Source organism: Microtus pennsylvanicus, chromosome 18 (genome assembly GCF_037038515.1).
Source record: "Microtus pennsylvanicus isolate mMicPen1 chromosome 18, mMicPen1.hap1, whole genome shotgun sequence".
Classification (NCBI taxonomy): Eukaryota; Metazoa; Chordata; class Mammalia; order Rodentia; family Cricetidae; genus Microtus; species Microtus pennsylvanicus.
In genome coordinates this window covers 34,824,050-34,844,810 of record NC_134596.1, presented here as the reverse complement: position 1 = coordinate 34,844,810, position 20,761 = coordinate 34,824,050, and the positions used below count along the sequence as shown (strand labels likewise).

Below are 20,761 nucleotides of genomic sequence, written 5' to 3'. Positions count from 1 at the left end.
TAATCCATCCTCTCATCCTCCACATACTTGGCTTTTATTAAAGCCTCCATTATTACAGTTTGGCCTTGGTATTTCAGTGGCCTAAATTGGCATGCTCAGTTTTTAATGAAATCTTTGATAGCTAAACTTGCTCTCTCCTGTATTTCTTCCGAACTACACCTGTGTGGGGTTTTATATATGGATGCTTATCCTCCAAGAGGTCCCCACCTTCACTGAATAGGGTCAGGAAATTGCTCTATGTCAGGCTGTCAAAGGCCTATTCTATTCCTTATAACTCATCCTTGCTCATCTTTCCTTCACTGGGGCTTACCCCCATGCCGGTTTCCACTATGTTCATATGATAATTCCTGCCCCCAAAACTAAAATCAGGCTTTATTATAACATTAAAAAAAACAGTGCTCATTTAATAAGGTATTAAAGCTGTACTCATACAGGAATGTAACTCTCACTAGTAGCCAAACTGTGTAATCTAAGAGTCACCTAGGTGGTATTAGTTTTAAAAAGACAAGAAGGGGCCAAGAGCAACTGTGACTTGGCACTGTGTGCAGGACTGAGATTCCTAACGAGAGCCCGGGAGAGGCTATTGGTGAAAACGCAGCTCAGTTGCAACGAGAGTCTGAGAAAATGTTATGAAGGTCTGAGCATGTAAGTTCTGAGGACCTAAAAAAAAAAAAGTATATAAAGGTCTGAGGATACGAAAGCTTAAGAAAGTTCTGAACATGTAAGAACCTGTTTAAGGCATGTAAATGAAAGTTCGGAAGGTACAAAAGAGTGATTTAAGGTTACAAAAAATGTTTCACATTTCTCCTCCCCACCCCCACTACCCATGTAGTTGTTACATTAAGGTTTCAAAGGTTTGGGAAACCTATACTTAAGGGTCCAACTGCAGGAGACTGCTCACCAGCAGGTTGCTGAAAGGAGTTACTTATCCCTACAACACCGTAATTGACTTCTTAAACTCCTGCCCCACACTTGCTTCCTCTATGATCACACTGGAGATTACTGTTGACGTGGGCCCAGAGACTTATGAAAGCGGTCCTTACTGCTCCTGTAGGAGACTCAATGCATATTCAGGAAGATGTTCTACCTTTTCTGCAAAATGATGAATCTTTTATATTCTAATTAAGGACCCATGGCACCCCAGATGGGAGACCGAGGTCACTGGTATACTTTCCTGTAGCATTTATCAGAGATGCCCTCAAAATACTGAGGGTCCACATCCCATCCTCTCAACTTTTAGGTATAGACACAGTGGAAGAAGTGGCCAAACATTAATAATGTGATATGATATGAGTGATGCCTAATATCACTCCCTGTAAATGACATTGATGCCAAACACCTGTCATGCCTCTCTTGTTTCAGAACTTAACCTCTGCATATTAGTTGTTGAAAAACATTTTCCCTGACTGCTTTGGAGAATTCTGGTTGGGTGTCCCTCCTGGGTGAAACTCATGACCACCATTTGTGGCCTTGTTCATTGTCTTATTAGACTTTCCTACCTCATCTCTTGTTAATTGTTCTACACCAAATATGCCTTCCAGCAATCCCTTATCTCTCCCACATCTCTCTCTTCAGTATCACCTAGAGCTTTAATGCCTCAGGAACCTGCCTTGTGGGCACAAATAGATTCCACCGACTGCAGTAATTCCTTAGCCCTTAGTACTACCATCCAGCCCCTATGCCCAAGCATTCACAGTGCCTCCATTCTCTGAGGCACTCAAGTATAACATAGCCATCTCGTCCCATGACAGAGTGTTTGGATAGGGAGGTGGGAGGTGAGAGAGACTGGGGAGCTTAGAGAAGGTGTTTAGCCTGGCACTAGAGTCTCGCCCTTTGCCCGGCAGTGCGAGGTAAAACAAAAGTGAGCGTTTCCTTGGCAGCAGTGTTTCCAAGGCTACGAGCCTGTGCAGTTGTACCTTCCTGGATACCACCATATAACAACAGCCCTACACAGTTTATACTTGTGTTATACAGACCCGTTCATGAATCAAAAAATGATGGCCACGGCCTTGGAATGAGGAGAGCGGAGCTGCAATACATTGTCCAGATCGCTGTTCTCATGTGTAGATACTCTCAAGTGTCTATGTTAAGGGTAAGCCTGGAGCTGTTCGGCTCCAGCATAACCAGCGAGTCCCAAAGAACCGGAGAGTGTGTTAACTAACAAAGTTCTAGCACCATGTGGAGAAAATAAAGAGCTGCATCTCCAGGGGACAACCCACATCTGACTGATCATCCATCGTCATAGAACTTGGAAGAAGTAAAGGTTCTTGAGCCCCCACCCTCAAAGGTTCCGTTTCCATGACTACAGCACCCTCTCAGGAAGACAACATCACGAAAAGGTCTCTTAGCAGTACCTGGTTTATTACAAGCAAGTTGTAATTAATTGTCAAATAAAATTTGATGATGTAAATACTATTATGTGATTTAATGGTTATAAACATTCATTACCTCTCTATGGTGTTCTAAGTATTAAGGTTATGGAGGTAAAGAGATGAAATTCATACTCAAGGGAAGATTTTTTTGATGTGTGTGATACATTATCAAGTAGGTTTGAATTCTGTAAGAAATTGAAGCAAGGTCAGTTCAGAACAGGCAACGAGGTGAAGTTCAAGGGAGCAGGAGCAAATCTAAGAAACTGGTATCTAAGCTTAGAATTCGGGGTGGGGGGAGTGGCTAGATAAGAGAATGCCCAACAATTATTCCAACTGTTCAGATCTCTGGCACAGTTGCCCCAAGGCCAAAGGAAACTTACACTGAGGCAAAACAGAACGAAGGTCTTGTAGGAGAACAACAAAAAGGGATGTGAGAAGGAATTAGAGGGATGGGCCAACATCAAGGCCAAAAGTTTGGGTTTTATTCAGAGCAAATGGACAAGAAGCCAATGGAAAGGCAAGATGTGAACTTTCTACACCTGGCTGCCGAAAGGGAAATGGAGCCCAGCGGAGGCCAGCAGTGGAAGAGGCAGGCACAGTTGCCCTGGCCTGGCTACCCAGGGCCTAGCCTGTTGTGGGGAAGCCAGCTATGGAAGAGGGGCCCAGCTTCCCCTATCTGGCACCTCAGGGATTGGCCGGCCCTGGGGAAGTGGGCACAAGGCAGGCCGGGGCCCAGTAGAATCTGACTGACATGCTCCTGCTGCATCCCAGGGAGAACTGGGGGAGGTTGCTGGCAGTGAGGGGGGGGGGCTGCAGAAGAGAGGGTGAGATCCTTCTATGCTCTCCAGCTAGAGTAAATAGACCTGCTGATGGACTCCATGAGGAGACAGAGGAGGAAGATCCCTTGCCAAGGGGCTCAGGTGGTATGGGTTAATTGTTAACTGTTGAGAGTAAGAGGGAAAATCAACCAGGTCCAGGAGAAAATCATTTGATTTTGAGCACACAGGTTTGACATCTTTGGTATCCAAATGAAACTATAAAGTAAAAATATAGATTTAAAAGCCTCTAGTCAGGAAATCTGTCAGCACTGGAGGTAGAGGCTAGATGATGGGTGTGTGTCATGACCGACAAGGTCTCAGGTACCTTTGCATCTGTGCTTTCATAGAGGGAGTTATCCAACTCCACTGAAACTTCTTTCTGGTGCTTTATCCCGTCCGCTGAGTTTGCCCAGCTGGACTGATGTGATTATTTCCACTTACCGACTGCCAAGTGATCAGCCCTCTACAGATGCCTTTGGCACAGTCCAGACATCTCTAAATCTTTTTTATAAATATAAGTTTGCATAATTTTTTTGCATCAGTGAGCCAGACTTAGAAGGAATGCTAACATTTAACCGCGAAGACGCGTAAATATCCGATACGAATTTTTCATTTTCCCCGTGTTCCAGAATTCTAGTCCTGAGCTCTCGGGCAGCTCCTGTCAGAAGTGTTACCACTCTCTCCCGAGTGCCGCTGCCTCGAGGAAGAAAAGGAAACTTAATTAGAAATTTCTCCTTCACATGCAATTTATAGTTCATTCCCTTTGAAGCTTGCTTCAGGGAGCTGGAAAAGTTGAATGCAGAGCGAACCATCTTTCTCAAGCTGTCAACAACGTGAATACCGAGTACAGAATATGTTTGTTTATTAAGCACTGGAAGGGACCTCACACATTTGGTATGAGTCTGTCTTCCTCAGTGAAGAGAGTGAGGCACAAAAACGTGAGGGGGCATCCCCAAGTGAGCGGGCTTAGAGCAGGATACTACAATTTGGGAAACAAATTTACAGGCCCATGCTTCTTTTTTTTCATGACCTAACACTATAGTGTTTCTCCTAGCCAAATAACTGTCCCTTTATTGGAGTGATTTTATAGCCCAAGTCATCCTCTCACTTCGTGTGTGACTGGAGAGGAATAATAATAGTTGGTAATTGTGCATCCTAACCATGTACCAGGCACTATTCTAGGAGTTTTACATAAACTAGCTCTACCTTGACACAGTTCTCTGAAGCGGGTGAATACTGCTACTTTGTACAGCAAACCTCTTCTGATTGTGGTTGCCATGTGTCCAGGTACTGACCCTGGGACCATAAATAACCAAATAATGACTAAACTTGCCCATTTCTCTAAACTCTGGGCAGATATCTTTACACCATAGATGCCCAACAAAGACAGCAAACAATGTTTCCAGAACAAAACAGATGATCCTCTCTCAAGTCAAACTCACTTTCCATTATTTATCTCTTTATTCGTGGTACCCTCTCAAGTCTGGTCATCTTTAAAAGTTCTAGTGTTTTCTTCCCTCCCATTTCCAGCCTAATAAGTTGGATAAATGTTGGTTGAACTCTGGTGGATCCAAGAACACTTGAGGACAGCTTCACGGGCAACCTCCACCTCCTCTGTTTCCTCTCTCAAGTCTGGGTCCCATCTCTACCTCCATCCCATTCTTGTTTGCAAAATTCAAGATTTCGTCTTCTATCATTTGCAGTCTTACCACCATGTCCCACCTCTCATCTTTTTTCTGACCACATAAGTCTTGAATCCTGACTTCATCATTATCAGGGCCATTCTCCCAAACGTAGGGAACACCGTGTTCCACGCTCCACTAGAGCCCTGGGCGCTTACTGACAGAACTTCTTTCCATGGCACTCAAGAACACTCTTGTTCCCCTGCTTCCTCCACATACTGTATTTGACGCCCAGATGGCTCACACCCTACATAAGTGGGACATTTTTAGTCTCTCGGCTTCCCTCACTTAGTATATGTATTTTTAGCATATTTGTTTGTTTAAATCTCACCTGTACAGTACAAAATGAGCGGTAGGAAAACAGTTTACTAATTGTAAAATTCTTTGGAGGTACTATCTTTAAATCACAGGAATTGCTGAATTTATGGCCCAGAGGTCCCAATGGATGGCAGGCCTCTGCATCATCATGTCCCACTGTCCCCTTGGTGGCTTGAGTAAATGGAGACAGAGTCGTGCATATCTGCTCACCGTATTTCATCACTTCAGAATGGTGAAGTCATTTTTCCACTGCAGAGAAGAGACAAGACCCTTCTACACTTACTGAGAATGTATCTGCTCACCTTAGACCCATAGTCTTTCTGAAGAGAGAGAGAGAGAGAGAGAGCGAGAGAGAGAGAGAGAGAGAGAGAGAGAGAGAGAGAGAGAGAGAGAGAGAGAGAGTTTGGATTCTGCCCCAGTTTCTTCTTAGCTGCCTCATTGCCATAGTCTTCCCAGACCTCCTGCTGTGAAATAATTTTCTGTAGAGTCTTTTGTGCCCTTTATCTGACTGATTTTAATTGAAGTCTGGCACCAGTTCCGTAAGCCTTTCCCACTGGACTACCCCTTTGTATTGTTTCACAATTAATAACTGATACAGCTTTAGCTACTCTTATTTCAATATAGAAGTCTTCTACAAAAGTCATTCCTTGATTTTTTTTTTTAATTTTTTTATTGATAAAAGGAGGATAAAGAAAAGAGAAAAAAAAAACAAATTTCCACCTCCTCCCACCAGCCTCCCATTTCCCTCCCCCTCCTCCCACTCTTCTCCCCCTCCTCCCACTCTTCTCCCCCTCCTCCCACCCCTCTCCCCTTCCCCCCACTCCTCTCCCCCTCCCTTTCCAGTCCAGAGAGCTGTCAGGGTTCCCTGCCCTGTGGTACGTCCTAGGTCCTCCCCCCTCCATCCATATCTAGGAAGGTGAACATCCAGACTGGCTAGGCTCCCACCAAGCCAGCACATGGCATAGGATCAAAACCGCGTGCCATTGTCCTTGGCGTCTCATCAGCCCTCATTGTTCGCCATGTTCCGAGAGTCCAGTTTTATCCCATGCTTTTTCTGGTAACAGTCCAGCTGGCCTTGGTGAGCTCGCAGTAGATCATCTCCACTGTCTCAGTGGGTGGGTGCACTCCTCGTGGTCCCGACATCTTTGCTCATGTTCTCACTCCTTCTGCTCCTCATTGGGACCTTGGGAGCTCAGTCCAGTGCTCCAGTGTGGGTCTCTGTCTCTATCTCCATCCTATTACTGCTGACAAAAGCTCGTTTTAGGCTTGGTTTCAGAGGCAATAGGTGTTATAATACAGATAGCATCCATTTATTGAATAACTACTATGTGTCAAGTATTACGTTACATGCAATTAGTATTATCCCCAATGTCCTTAAGAACAGCCTAGTAAAATAGAGGTTAGTACCATCTTACGAAAAAGCTGAGTTCCAGGAAGGTAGTGAGTTACCCTAGGCCCTAGAATTACTAATTGAGAGGTTAGAGTCTTGACCAAATCTAAACTCAATGTTCTTCTCATGACACTGCTCCTAGAGAAGGCAAGTGCCATGAGGTGAGATGGGATACCCCAGGGCCCCAGACAACTTCAGGGCTGCCCATGAAAAGCCATCTCCAGAGACCATCTCCAGAGTAGTTAGTTCAGGCTCAGTCTCAGAACAGGGGTGGCAAGAACACCAGCTTCCCTCCCATTCTCTTCACACTCTGAGTTCCTGGGGCGTAGGACTGTAAGATTGTTTTCCCCTTTAGACAAAGAAGTGGTTCCCTATTCCAGGTAGGATAAACTCTGATTACCTGTACCCCCAGCTCCTTGAGAGGTAGATAGTACTGCATCAGGGCTTAGATTCAGACTCGAAGATTTAAGTTTCACCAAATAAAACCACTATTTATTATTTGAGCAAGATATCAACTGGCCAACTCTGTGAAATGGAAGTTGATGTTTTTCTTGATTTATGGAGTTGTCCTAAAGGTTAGGGGAGTTTTTCTGTATAAAGTACTTAGAACAAACCTCTGTACCTAGCACCCACCATCCTCATCATGCCCACCACCCTCCTCACCTTCCTTTCTCTTGCCCCTTTCTCTTGCTTCCTGTCTCTTACGAGTTTAAGGCACAGTGACCACTCACTTGATTCCATACACCACAATTTATTCAAGATGATTAAAGATTAAATAGCCAAATTGAAGCTATAATCACATCCTAGGAAAACATGGGAAATTTATTAGATGACTTGGAGACAGTGAAACACAATAAACATTTTCCAGTTCTGCATGACGAGACAGCATAAGATATAAAATCTGATGTTTAATAATGTAAAATGCATTTTTGAATGGCAATACTGATATTTTAAACATGCAGTAAGACTTTAAAAAGGACTGACTAAACAAAAAGTCAGAAAATATAATAGAAAAGACATTTTGTGTAAAAATAAGTTAAAATAAGAAATTAGCATAAAAGATGCTTATTTTCATAATTGAAAAAAATCTAATTAAAAATCTAATTGTTTACTTACCAAAATGGGAAAAGTCAAATGTTGAGGCATATGAAATTAGTTAGTAGAAAAAAAAGTATTTTATTTGTAGGAATATAAATTCATGCCCCAGTTTTAGAGGTAATGACAGTGACTATCAAAATTATCTTTGTTCAACTTTTTATTAGTTGCAGTTTATTGTAGAATTGTTTATCATAGCAAAGTGTTAAAGAACCAGTGTATCTATTAACTGTGAACTGGTGGCATAAAGCATATAGCATTAAGATGAGTGAGATATAAATGGAGACTGCTTGTTCATTTTCTGGATGCCCAGACCTGAATAATTATGCAGAAACTATATTAATTACAACACTGTTTGGCCAATAGCTTAGGCATATTCCTGGTTAACTCTTGTATCTTAAATTAACCCATTTCTATTAATATGTGTATTAACATGAGGCTGTGGCCTACCGATAAAGGTTCTTGGCATCTTTCTGCTTTGGCAGCTACATCGCATCTCCTTGACTCTGCCTACTTTCTCTCTATTTTTGGAAATTTTATGTTGGTAATGTCCATTTTTGATTTTGTTTATTTGTTTGTTTTTTTGAGACAGGGTTTCTCTGTAGCTTTGGAGCCTGTCCTAGAACTAGCTCTTGTAAACAAGGCTGGCCTTAAACTCATAGAGATCCTCCTGCCTCTGCCTCCCGAGTGCTGAGATTAAAGGCGTGTGCCACCACCACCACCGCCCAGCTGGTAATGTCCATTTTTAACAATAGTTAACTGTTTTACCAGAGAAGAAACTATTTACAATTCTTTGGTGCCTGACATTTGTTCAGTTGAGCTTGCTTTGGGCAAAAGTCTAGACAAATCTGCCTTTGCTCACCCTTCTGGCCAGAATCCATCTGGCCAACCCATCCACAACCTGAACAGTCTCGGAAATGACTATTCTTTATTCTCCAGTAGCTTTAGAATTTCTCAGTTCAAGGCGGGGATGGGAGGCGGTTGTTAGTTCCTTTCCTCGTGCTATGATAAAATACCTCAACCTGAAGTAACTGATAGGGCCCAAAGGGTTACTTTGCTTATGACTCCAGAGGGTAAGTCCATAAGGGCAGGGAGACATGGCTGATAAATGGAGTGAGAAGCTCAACAACATAGAGGAAGCAGAAGCAGGAGGTTGGATGAGACTATAAAGCCTCCAAGCCTGTCTCTAATGATGTACTTTTTCCAACAAGGCTGACCCTCCTAAAATTCCATGATCTTCCTTCCTTAATACTGCCACTAGCTAGGAATCAAGTATGCAAGCCTGTGAGCCTACCACAAGAGGGGCTTTAGACCCTAGTAGCCTAATCATTCCTTCCTTCTGAAGTGAAAGAAAACAGGTTCAGGGAGGATTATAATATGGCAGTCACTCATTTAATGGTTAGCACAGTGTGCCAGGCCCAGCACAGTGAATGCCCCCAAACTAATACATAGCCAATGCTTGCAGGAAAATATTCACCAGGATAGAACTCCAGAGGAAAGGCAAAAGAAACTATAGATGTTAATGGGGAGTAGCATTATTCTGAGGGAACAAGAATGTAAAGTTGAAGATCACAGGTGAGCCAAGCCAGTTAGGGAAACAAAGCGGTAACCATGCCCTTCCTTTAACTACTCAGTCTCTAGTAAAGACAGTTGCCCACAGCCAAAGCAAGAGAATGTACTGAACGTACAGATGAGCTGAGCATCTTTAACGTCTTCTCTTGGATGTAGCATCCTGCTCTGTGTACAAAAGGAAACACAGTGAGAATGCCATCTGTGTTGCTTAGAAAGCCAGACTCGGAGTGTTTTCCATTCCGCCAGGTAAGCTTCTTGTTCTCCTCTGAGCCTTCTCAGAGGGACACCGGATGCTTGGCAATTGCATCCTGATGACTTTTTGGCCCTATTGTTTGCAGAAAGATTTGAACTTTGGCTTCTCATTGAATTTGACTTGCTGATGATTTTATCCTTCCTGGCAGAGTCCAGGGCTTGTTTTATAGATGCTCTGCCTCTCTTCCAGTCTGGGCTGCAAAATGGGACTTAGCAACAGCAGAATAAACTCCAGGCACTCCTTATTTCATTTTGTCAGAATTCATTACAGAATTGGGCATGAGAAATGGGGCAGTTGAGTTTATTTTGGAACAGGACTCGGGGCTGTCTCACCATGCTCCATATGACAGGACTAGGCACTTACCCAAAGAGAGAGCTCTGGCAGCAAGCCAGCCCCGTTCTCTACCGTCTCCCCAGATCGTCATATGAATGTATGAATCTGTCGGCACGTACTTGTCTCTGGTATTACATGTGTCTCTCTTCATTATCATTCCCCCACCCGTAATTTTAAAGCCATTCTGCCCCAGAAATCTGGGAAACCCATGGGAAAATAGTAATACACACACTAAGACCCTTGTGGACAGAGATAGACAAAATATTTCCAGCCCAGCCAGGCTGTGCCACAAACACCAGATGAAATTGCATACCCCTGCTTTCTAGAAGTAATCATAACTAGGAAACTTACTCAACTAAGGAACACCTCAATGAGAAATGGAGGGATTTTTTTGAGGGATGTGGCATAATTTTAGATAGTTTATTAATTTCGGAAAACTTTTTTCAGCTGTCTGCATTCTGTTGGTCAGAATGCAGACATTGTGCCTAAAACTCTGGTCTGTCTTCTAGGTGAACGGCATCGATCTCCGTGGAGCCTCTCATGAGCAGGCAGCTGCGGCACTGAAGGGGGCTGGGCAGACGGTGACAATCATAGCACAATACCAACCTGAAGGTCAGTCCACACTCGTGCTCTGAATGTTCCAGAATGGCTCTTTGTGGCAACATTATGGGTTGCCGGTGCCGATGTTGACCACAACCAGGAATGATTTTATTAAACTACTTATGGTGGAAACTTGATTAACGTCCCCCAAATCTCACAAAATGGTTACTCCTAATCTTCCAGGAGAATGTTGGGCAGTTAGAAAAGCTCATATGAACAGATGAACTCAAAACCTTTCCAAAACCAGAGGCAGCTTTATTGCATTTACCGTTGCTTCTAGTCACCAATGGATACTGGAAAAGCAAATTCTCTGTTAAGTAGACTACTGTTTCTGCTCAAGGCAATACCTTAATTCTGATTAGTGCTAATATGTCTTTCGATGTCCCACCCACTTCCCAGCTACGCCGTTCTCTGGGATCAATAACTGAAAAGAAAAAAGACAGGTCCTTGGAGAGATGCTGCCGTTACCAGTTGGATTGGCCAACTGCGCATTGATGACATATCCCAAATAAGATTAGCTCTTTCTTTATTTATATATCTGATTATTATTAGAATGATTCTCAGGGGTTCAACTGGGAAATGAAAAGTGTGTGTGTGTGCGTGTGTGGGTGTGTCTGTGTGGTGTGTAATGGTCCTTTGCTAATGAAACATAAACACGACACTGTGGAGTTAGATCTTGTGTCGTAAGAAGAGGACTACGGCTTCCATCTTCACAAAATGCAGGTTACTTGGCTAAGAACAGAGCGTATTCAACAGCTGAGGATCTGGTTAGAAACTTGGAGAGACGAGCTGCGAGAGCGGGGTATAAAGAACTCCTTTGTCCTTTTCAGACTATTCCTCATTAACTTCATGTCATTGTGTGTCCTATGGAAAGTTGGAGTTTGGGTCTTGTCTTTGGCAACCTAGATTTTATCATTATAGGTAGAACAGCATGCTCTACAAAAAGGCATAAATAAAATTCTTTCTTGTACCTATTGCCATATTGGTTTGGTTTGCTCCTGACTTTAGAATCAGAATTTGCAAGCAAGTTGAACAAAAAACAGTTTAGTGAATGCACGGGCCTGTCAGTCTGTGTCATGTGGTCAAGGAACTGGTAAAGAGAGCAAGATTGGTGGTCAAAGGTTAGAAGCATGATGAGTACACGCGTCCTAGACCCTGCTGGGAAGTCTCTGTGCTTCTTTTTTTTTTAATTACTTATTTAATATGCTTTGGTGTTTTTGCCTTCAAGTCTGTCTGTGTGAGGGTGTTGGATCCACTGGAACTGGAGTCACAGAAAGTTGTGAGCTGCCATGGGGGTTTTGGGAATCAAACCCTGGTCCTCTGAAGAGCAGTCAGTACTCTTAACCGCTGAGCCATCTCTCCAGACTCCTGCTGCTTCTTAAATATTGGTGCATGTTTCCCCAAACAGGAGTGAGTGTTCCCAAAAGTATCTATTATAAAACAGAAAATGGATTAGAATAATTCAACAAATTCTTTCTCAATCCAAGTGAGAACTGCTTCATACCATCTTCCATGTTTTCAAAGGTCCCTTTCTTTCTTGAACTCTAAGCCCTTCGCCATCCGGCAACCCAGGGATTAAATCCCTGGCTTCTGTTTCTGAAACTGTCACCTAAGGTAATTCTAAAGACTAATATGATGGTTAGTATTCTGATTATACTACCAGAAAACTTACTCATTGAGCCAGTGTTTAAATAACCTTGAACTGGGTGATTGGGAGCACTAGAGCTTCTGCCGGAAGCTACCAAGTCCTAGTTCCACAGTGTAAATCTCCAGGCTTCCCCTGGAACTTGCCCAGCTTCCTGTTAAGTGCTATACTCCAGAGGAATAACAGACTCCACTCCATCAAGATGCCCATGAAAAGCATGTCCTACAAATCACACCAATTGCCGGTCATAACGAAATCTGCCAATAACAACAAGCATCTTTCGCAGTGTCAACCTACAGAACGCATCTGCAGGATGATGGCCCTGATTTAATGGGGCCTCACGTGCCACAGCTTTGTGCCTGTTGGAAATGAGGCAGTAGCAACAGGAAGCAATCAGTTTTGTTCTCCCTTTTGTAAACTCCATGGGTAGTCAAGCCTGAAGTGAACAATTCTTTTGAATGAAAGATTGATTGGATTTTTGTTTTGGTTGTCTAAGGGCATTTAAATTGCAAAAATAGCTTAAGGAAATAACAAACAATTTACTTTTAAATTAACAAGTGAATTGAAGTGAATTGAAGAGTACGCTATGAAGGCTGTGAGATTTCATTAGAGAAATCTTTTCTTTCCTTCTTTTCTTTTTTCTTTCTTTCTTTTTTTTTTTTTTTTTGTAACAGATCTGGCTGTCCTGGAACTTACTTTGTAGACCAGGCTGGCCTTGAATTCACAGAGATCCATCCTCCTTTGCTTTGTGAGTGCTGGGATTAAAAGTGTGTGCCATCGCCATCTGGCTCGTTGAAGAATTCTTGTCCCGTCTCTTTCGTTTATGTCAGTATTGTAACCTTGGTAATAATACTTAAATGTTATTATGTGACTTTTTTTTTCAGTTTTGGGTTTGGTTTTTTGAGACAGGGTTTCTTTGTGTAGCCCTGGTTGTCCTGGAACTCACTCTGTAGACCAGGCTGGCTTCAAATCATAGATACCTACCTGCTGGGATTAAAGGTGTGTGCCACTACCACCTGGTTTATTACATTTCTTTTGGAGTAGTCAAGAACTGGACTTTTAAGCTGAAGAACAGATCATTGGATAAAGAACTTGCCTCACAAGCCTGAGGACTTGAACTCGTATCCCTAGAATCTACATAAACCCAGGCCTGGTAGTGAACATCTGTAATTCCAGCACAACCACAATGTGATGGGAAATGAGAAAGAAATCCCTGAAGCTCACAGGCAATCCTGGTATATACACTTACAAACAAGAGATCCTGTCTCAAGTAAATTAGAACTTGGGTCTGATATCTGTGGTTATCCTCTGACCCCTGCTACACCCAATGGCATGTGTAGACTTGTGCTCACACCCATATGTACGCACATGTATTACACACACACGGGGGGGAGAGAAGAGGAAGAGGAGGAGGAGGTAGAGGTGGAAGTGGAAGCAGGAGCAGGAGCAGGAGAAGAAGAAGAAGAAGAAGAAGAAGAAGAAGAAGAAGAAGAAGAAGAAGAAGAAGAAGAAGAAGAAGAAGAAGAAGAAGAAGAAGAAGAAGAAGAAGAAGAAGAAGAAGAAAAGACTGTGCTTCTAGTAAATACATTTTCAGTCACTTTCAGGTGACTTAATGGGGAAGCCACTGAATGTTCAATATTCCTAGATACTTAGAAATTTTGTCTTCTACCGTGTTCAACTTCCTCTATCTGAAGCACTGGAAGGTCACATAAAGCCATATCAACTGGTTTTATTTCTGGGGTGTGTCATACAATGATCGGTCCTAACCCATTAGTTTTGTTAGGGATGGGTGCAAGGACAGGGGATTTCAGAAGCCTCTGTGTCATTCCACTTTGCATATGTCTTACCTCTAAATATAGATTATCAAGGAAGATCGTATTTTTGCTAGAACTCCTTAGGTAGTGAGACACTGAACCTGGTCGTGTGTCATTGCCTATAGTGTGGCCTCTACTAAAGATAAGGAACAAAACAGGAAGGGTGGGGGATGAAGAAAGAATGAATCCATTCCTGGAAGATGCCTTTGTAGACCAAGGCAAAGTCCTTAACGCTTCACTATAAAACTTCTTAGAGTAGCTTATTATTTTATTTTAAATCAGTAACTCACTTAAATAATCTTGCCATACCTCCTAAATCATAATGCTAACTCCAAAGTAATAGTATGTACATCTTTCGTAAAAATGTGAAACCTTGACCTTACTGAGACTACCTATTGAATAGAAGCTTTAAGTTAATATATAGCTGAAAAATAGGCTCTGTAGCCCAAAGATTCTCAAAAATGTGGGCATCTACACCATAGAAGAAGCTTGTTTACATTGTGAGGTGTAACCCTTTCTTAAATCAATGTAGCTGCAGGTTTATGCGTGTGAGTGGGTCGCTTTGGCATGTAAAAATGTTTTACCAAGGCAAATAATTGTATCTTAAATGCTCAAGATTGGCAAAATCCAGCTAAGGAATTTGGTCAGAAATCATAGAGAGTGTTTTAAAAGACCCAAACTCTGGCCTGGGATTGGAAAGCTTGTTTTCCCATATGCTATTTCATCCTTATGAGCCTGCTTTCTCTCATGTTTTTAAAGGAATAAGGTAGGTGGGTATTTTCAGAAGAACACACACACACATATGTATGTATATATATATTAAATTCAGACTCAAAAAAAAGGATCCTTGATCTCAGGTGATAAAGCAGCATTAGCTCCATTGTTTGAAAGTTTTCTCACAAACATTGTTATCTTTTCTTCATACCTTCTAATGCACAGGAGTAAATGAATGAACCGGAATCTGTGTAGTTTCATTACAATCGCTAAGAAATAAAAACTTAAAGTTGTTAGAATCCTTCAAGATGAGCTCTTCTGTTCTCCCTGTGACACCCTGCAGGACTGCAGCCCGCCAGTGTCCAGAGAGGAAGGGGCTCTGATTGGTCCTGAAGCCAAGGCCAGCTGAGCAGTTCCTCGGCTCCTTATTTCTTTGAATTTACTAGAGTGGCTGGCAAAGCTCTGTGCCTAAGCAGAGTCCAGAAAGAGTTTTATAATCTGAGAATGTAAATGGGTCGGAACTTCTTAGGGTGGGCTTCCTCCTCTCATTATCACATCTAGCTGATAACTTCTAATTGTCGGTTTGTATATCGTGGTCAGTATCACATGTGTAAGCAACTATTTTTAATTTAAAAATACTTGCCAGGCTGGAAATACTAATACTTTACTAAAGACCTCACCTATATCATGAGTTCTTCTTTTCCATTATCCCTCCCCCATGTGCTACCCTTCCTCCATCTAGCCATCCATCCACCAAGTCATCCCTCATCAGTGAGTTCATGTTTACATGCTCTGAAATGTCCAGCATAATACATTTCTAAATATGTTACAATAACTTTGGTTTTATTCATGAGTAGTATATAATAATTTTTCGCGAACTCTAAGGAAGGTAAGTTCACATGACACTAGAATTTGTATTGCTTAGCAATGTGTTTCTCTACAACCATATCTCTGTCTCTCTGTTTTCACTCACCCAAATACACCCACAACCAATAATAGGTAATACGTAGCTCAGCAACTAAAAACTCTGCCAAGGGCTGGAGAGATGGCTCAGGGGTTAAGAGCACCACATGGGACACCACACGGTGGCTCACAACTCTCTGTAATGAGATCTGGTGTCCTCTTCTGGCATTCAGGCAGAACACTGTAGACATAATAGAACAAACGAACAAACAAAAAATTCTCCCAAGATACTCGTTCAATCAATGTGCCCGTTCCATGATCTCTTAATCGCCTCATCCCTGCTCTCATCAACAGAACATGACTATACAGAGTGTGTAGATTCATGAGAGTTTCTCTCCATATACCTTGGTGATTAATGATCCCGAGTCTGTCTTCTTATGCCAAAAACCCACTCTGACCCTGAGCAGTTCAGCCAGAATAGAAGCAGTAACCACTTTTTAACTCAGAAAACTCCACTGACCTCATTGTCTGTTCTTGAAATGTTAGCTATCAAACTCACATCAAAGCAACAAAAATATGCTGTTGTTTTTGTTAATTTGGAAGAAGGGAGCTCTTGGCCTATACTAGGATAAATTACTCACTGCTAGAAAGAGCCAAATCATCCATGTGCTGGAAATATCCTGAAAATCAAGGTCCTTAGATCCACACCTACCATTTGCCATACTTAAATCAAAAGCTTGGAAAGAAATGCCTTTAAAAGCATTCCGCGCTATATTGCTACAGAGAAAACCATCTTTACTAGCTAACCCTTCCAGTTCATACAGAAGCTCAGGTTTTAGGAGACAGTGTGGAAGAGGGATGCAAACCCAGGTGGACTAAAATACCTAGGAAACTCAATTAACATTCCTGCCCTTCAGTCGAATTGACCAGAGCATCTGATTGAGTAGCCTCTCGCTTAAGCTGGTTTGAAAATTTAGAAGCAGGTAATGAAGCACTTGTTTCTCCAGCCCATTAGTCTCTAGCCAGTGCCTTATTGACTATGCACAAGACACACCGCCTTTCCGAACCCTAGTTCCCTGTGGTGGGAGATTGATTTTGGTGGTGTGGGTGGAGGCTGGTGGGGTGGCAGGATGAGATTCAGTCAGATAAAACCCTGCTGGCCTGAAACTAACAATGGCAAGATTTTCCTTTAGACTCTTCATCTGACATTGTATGAAATTTAAATTAAGCATGTTGTGAAAGGAAAATATAAAATTACAGTAAGCAGATAATTCCTAAGTGTCCTCTTTTTATTTCTTACTTTTTAAAGGTGTAGAAATTCTGCTTTCACAAACTCGCAGAAAGAGAGGATTTGTATCTGTAAGTTGCTCAGTGTTCAATAGGATTTGAGCTTTTTATGTTTCAAGTTTAATTCAGATAAAAGCGCTTCTTTCTTTTAGGGAGTTTTAAATCAACAATTTACTGTGCACGGCTCTCAGTATATAGGCCCCTTGTATCCAAAGCTTACTAATTTCATAAATTAAACTATAATTCCCGAGCCTTAAAATAAATTGATTGAGTCTAAAAGCAAGTAAAATGAAAAAAAAAAATTCTATTTCGGGAAATCAAGCATACTGAATGCTGAAATAGTGGAGGTAATCTGAATTCTCAGGATTACAAATAGGAGCAGGTTTTCTATAGAAAATCAAGTCTAGGGAAGATAAAGTGTCCATTTTTAGTGCCTGTTTTTAATATGGCTCATGGAATGCTAATCCAAATAGGATTCCTGGCAGACTAATTGATTCTACCGGTTAAGTTTCTAAAAAAACAAGAATATCCAAACTATTTTAGTTCAAGATAACTTCCCTTTGTTGTTGTTGTTTTGTTTTATCTTGTTTTTTGTTTTTCAAGACAGGGCTTTTCTGTATAGCCCTAGCTGTCCTGGAACTCGCTCTGTAGACCTTGTCGGCCTCAGACTCATGGAGATTCACCTGCCTCTGCCGCCGTGGGACTAAAGGCGTGCGCTACACCACACCCAGCTCCCAAGATGACTTTCTTAAGCCCCTCTCTGTCTGCTCAGAGCCATCGTTTCCCCACTGCTAGGAGTAACTTCCTTTATTAATAAGAGTGGCACACACACTGAAGACACGATGCAGTGGCAGAGCAAACCTCATTCCTTCCGTCTTCATTTAGCTGACGTTCCTTAAAGGCTTCCAGTAAATGGCAGGCAGCCCTGGCTATCAGAGGCTGGGTGGCAGGAGTCACAGACATAGATAATGGGCCTGCAGTCAACCAAATGAAACCTCACTGGGGTGTGACCAAAGCTGCTGTGCCTGCTGTAGAGACAGAAGGGAGCATGGATGTTGACCCGTAGCACCTAGATATCCGAGTGTGTTTAAAACCAGATCAGACAGAATTCCAGGACCTAGATCGGAAGGCCAAGGAAGCAGCCTCTGATACTCTCTCTACTCTGAAGGGTGAGGAGGAGCTAACTTTTCAAAGCAGAGCAGAAGGAGTGACGAGGAAGAATAGTTTTGGAGGGAAATATCTATAAATTCAGTCTCCGGGGGAGAAAGGACTGGTGGTCCTGATATCAAACCAGAGGAAGCTGGAGAAACACAAGATGTAAGACGGAAGAAAGAGGCAGGCTGTGCCCCACAAGATGTAAAGTTTGGGTGTTCCTCTGAAATCAATGATAGGTCACTGAAATGTTTTAAACCCCAGAATGGCGGGATTAAAATTGCTCTTCAAAAGATGTCTACCAAATGGACAAGCAAGCACAGTGTAGACCAGAGTAGACCAGAAGCCCCAATCTAGGGAATATTAATTTTCCACAGCCTCCAGTGAATGCCCAGTACCACAGAGATCTATAACTACATGCAATGAAAAACTATATGAATTCTCTTTCTTATCTCTCTATATCCACCCAAAACACCTTAACTCTTGGGCTCACAAAATGGCTCAAGTATGTAAAGGTGCTTGCTACCAGCCCTTATATGTAAGTCTGATTCCTGGGAGCCACACAGTAGAAGGAGAAAGCAGACTCCTGTAAATTATCCTCTGACCTCTCCTGTGACATGGTACACGCACACCCATACACAGACAAGTACACACACAGGCATACACGCATACAAGTAAATTTAATATTAGAAACTTAATCTTAATTCCTTTTTGCACCGTGACTATTTTGGGATGGTGATTAGCCATGAGTCATTGAAAATGTGCAAAGAGCAATCTGACTATTCCAGAAGAGAAACAATGTTGGCTAGATCAAAGATGTAGCAAAATAGGGAGAAATTTAGACAGATTCAAGAAGAAAATAGGTAATAAAACCATTAGATTCACAGATAGGTTTAATAAAGATACAGAAATTCATTTGGTCTCAAAATGCACGTCTGTAATCCCAGCAACTGGAAGATGGAGGCAGGAGACTCTTGAGTTTACAGTCAGCCAGAGCTACTCAAGATGTATGTGTCCCATGTAAAATTAAAACCTAGTGAGAACTTTGGGGATCCAGGAGTCTTGAGTTTGAAGTTTGGTTCTGGGAAAAGTTATGGCGACAAACTGGCATAAAGGTCGGTAGGAAGCGCACATCTTACTAGCTGGGAAACCTAGAATTAGTGGCAGCCTCTTTGTAGGTGGGAGCAGATTTACCTTCCAAAGTTGCCAGCAGAACTGGGGGAAACAGTCATAGAATATTTGGAGTGTGATAGAGTAACTCTTTGAGCGTGATTTCCTTCTGAGGTGATGTGTGTGTGCACGGTGTGCTCCGCTCTGCTCTGATCTGGACTAAGTTTATGTCTAACTCTCCATCATCCATCTTTGGAGCTGGACATGCAGCAGTAAGAACTCTTGTCTAGCATGTACAAGGCTGACTGCCTGATCCCCAGACCCACAAGGAAAACATTGATCTGTAATATTAAAAACAGTTGCTGGGGGCTGAAGAGGTACCTCATCAGTCAAGAGCACTGCTTATTCTTACAGCGGACCTGGATTCTGTTTCCAACACCTCCATGCTGGCTAACAAGTGTTTGGGACTCCAGTTCTAGGGGATCAGACATCTTCTGGCCTCTGAGGGTACCATGCATGTACAAAGTGCACATATGTACATGCATGTGAAATAACCGTACATATAAAATAAAAATAAGTAAAAATAAAAGTAAATTTAAAAAAATAGTTGCTTCCTTAGAGCCTATGTCCAACTTTATTCAAGATAAACCACCCTCAGTTTTGCTGTGGTTTCTGAAACAAAAAAAATTACATAAACAAATGCTTTATCCAGATGAACCTAAAAATTGGCCTTGAAATTTTTTAGGTGTGAAGTACACTCAGGGGGCTGGAGAGATGGCTCAGAGGTTAAGAGCATTGCCTGTTCTACCAAAGGTCCTGAGTTCAATTCCCAGCAACCACATGGTGGCTCACAACCATCTGTAATGGGGTCTGGTGCCCTCTTCTGGCCTGCAGGCATAGACACAGACAGAATATTGTATACATAATAAATAAATATAAAAAAAAAATAAACTCAGTAAAACATAAAATATTAACTAGCACAAGTATAAGACATCTTCTCAAAATCAGAATAATAGCATAAATATTGAATTTTTCTTTTAATATGACCATCATAGTACCCGGTGTACTGTAAATTAGCAAGGGCACAAGTATCCCAAAAGAAACCTTCATTTAATTGCTCTTCATTAATTGCTATGTCTTTCTGGGGGAAAAAATGGAAAATTCAGTACCCTCTAAAGAGGGCGTTACGATCCAAAGGGATATGAAATAAGGTTAACATCGCCCCTTGAAAACACTGTCAAGAGTTAATTTGTTTTGTGCAACAACCATTTTCACATGATGATACTTATAATAATGTTTCTTCGTTATATGACAGCCTTATCCTAATGCTTCTGTTTAAGGTCACTAAGAAATGACCTTATAAAATGACTGGCTTCTTAATAATGTAGGCAGTCATGTTCCCTTTGATCTGTTTCTTTAAATATTTCTATCTTCTTTTAAATAATTGAATTTCTTAAAAAATAAATCATATTGACCAAGCAAAAAGAGAAAGGGCAGAGTTTTGGTGACAACTCCTTATTGCCCTACAGTTAGGCCATGTGCTAGAAACCCAATAGGCACTCAGAGGAAGCACATTTATCTATAAAAGCTGCTGCTCAAGGTACTGGTTAGTGAGAAAAAATATGTTCTCCCTGCCATCATCAAAACGTGACTGAAAGAAAATCCAGATAAATGAGGATGTGAGAGCTGTTATGCTGGCCGGG

At 41.9% G+C, this 20,761-nt stretch overlaps 1 protein-coding gene across 31 annotated transcripts in view; it reads left to right on the top strand.

Annotated features, from left to right (window-relative positions):
- Dlg2 (discs large MAGUK scaffold protein 2) overlaps positions 1-20,761 on the top strand; it is a 1,657,078-nt gene that overhangs the window by 1,387,582 nt on the left and 248,735 nt on the right. For all 31 annotated transcript variants that reach the window (XM_075952981.1, XM_075952978.1, XM_075952983.1 and 28 more), the window contains one exon: positions 10,343-10,445. In XM_075952981.1, coding sequence (XP_075809096.1) covers positions 10,343-10,445 — 103 coding nt within the window. The remainder of the gene's footprint in view (positions 1-10,342; positions 10,446-20,761) is intronic.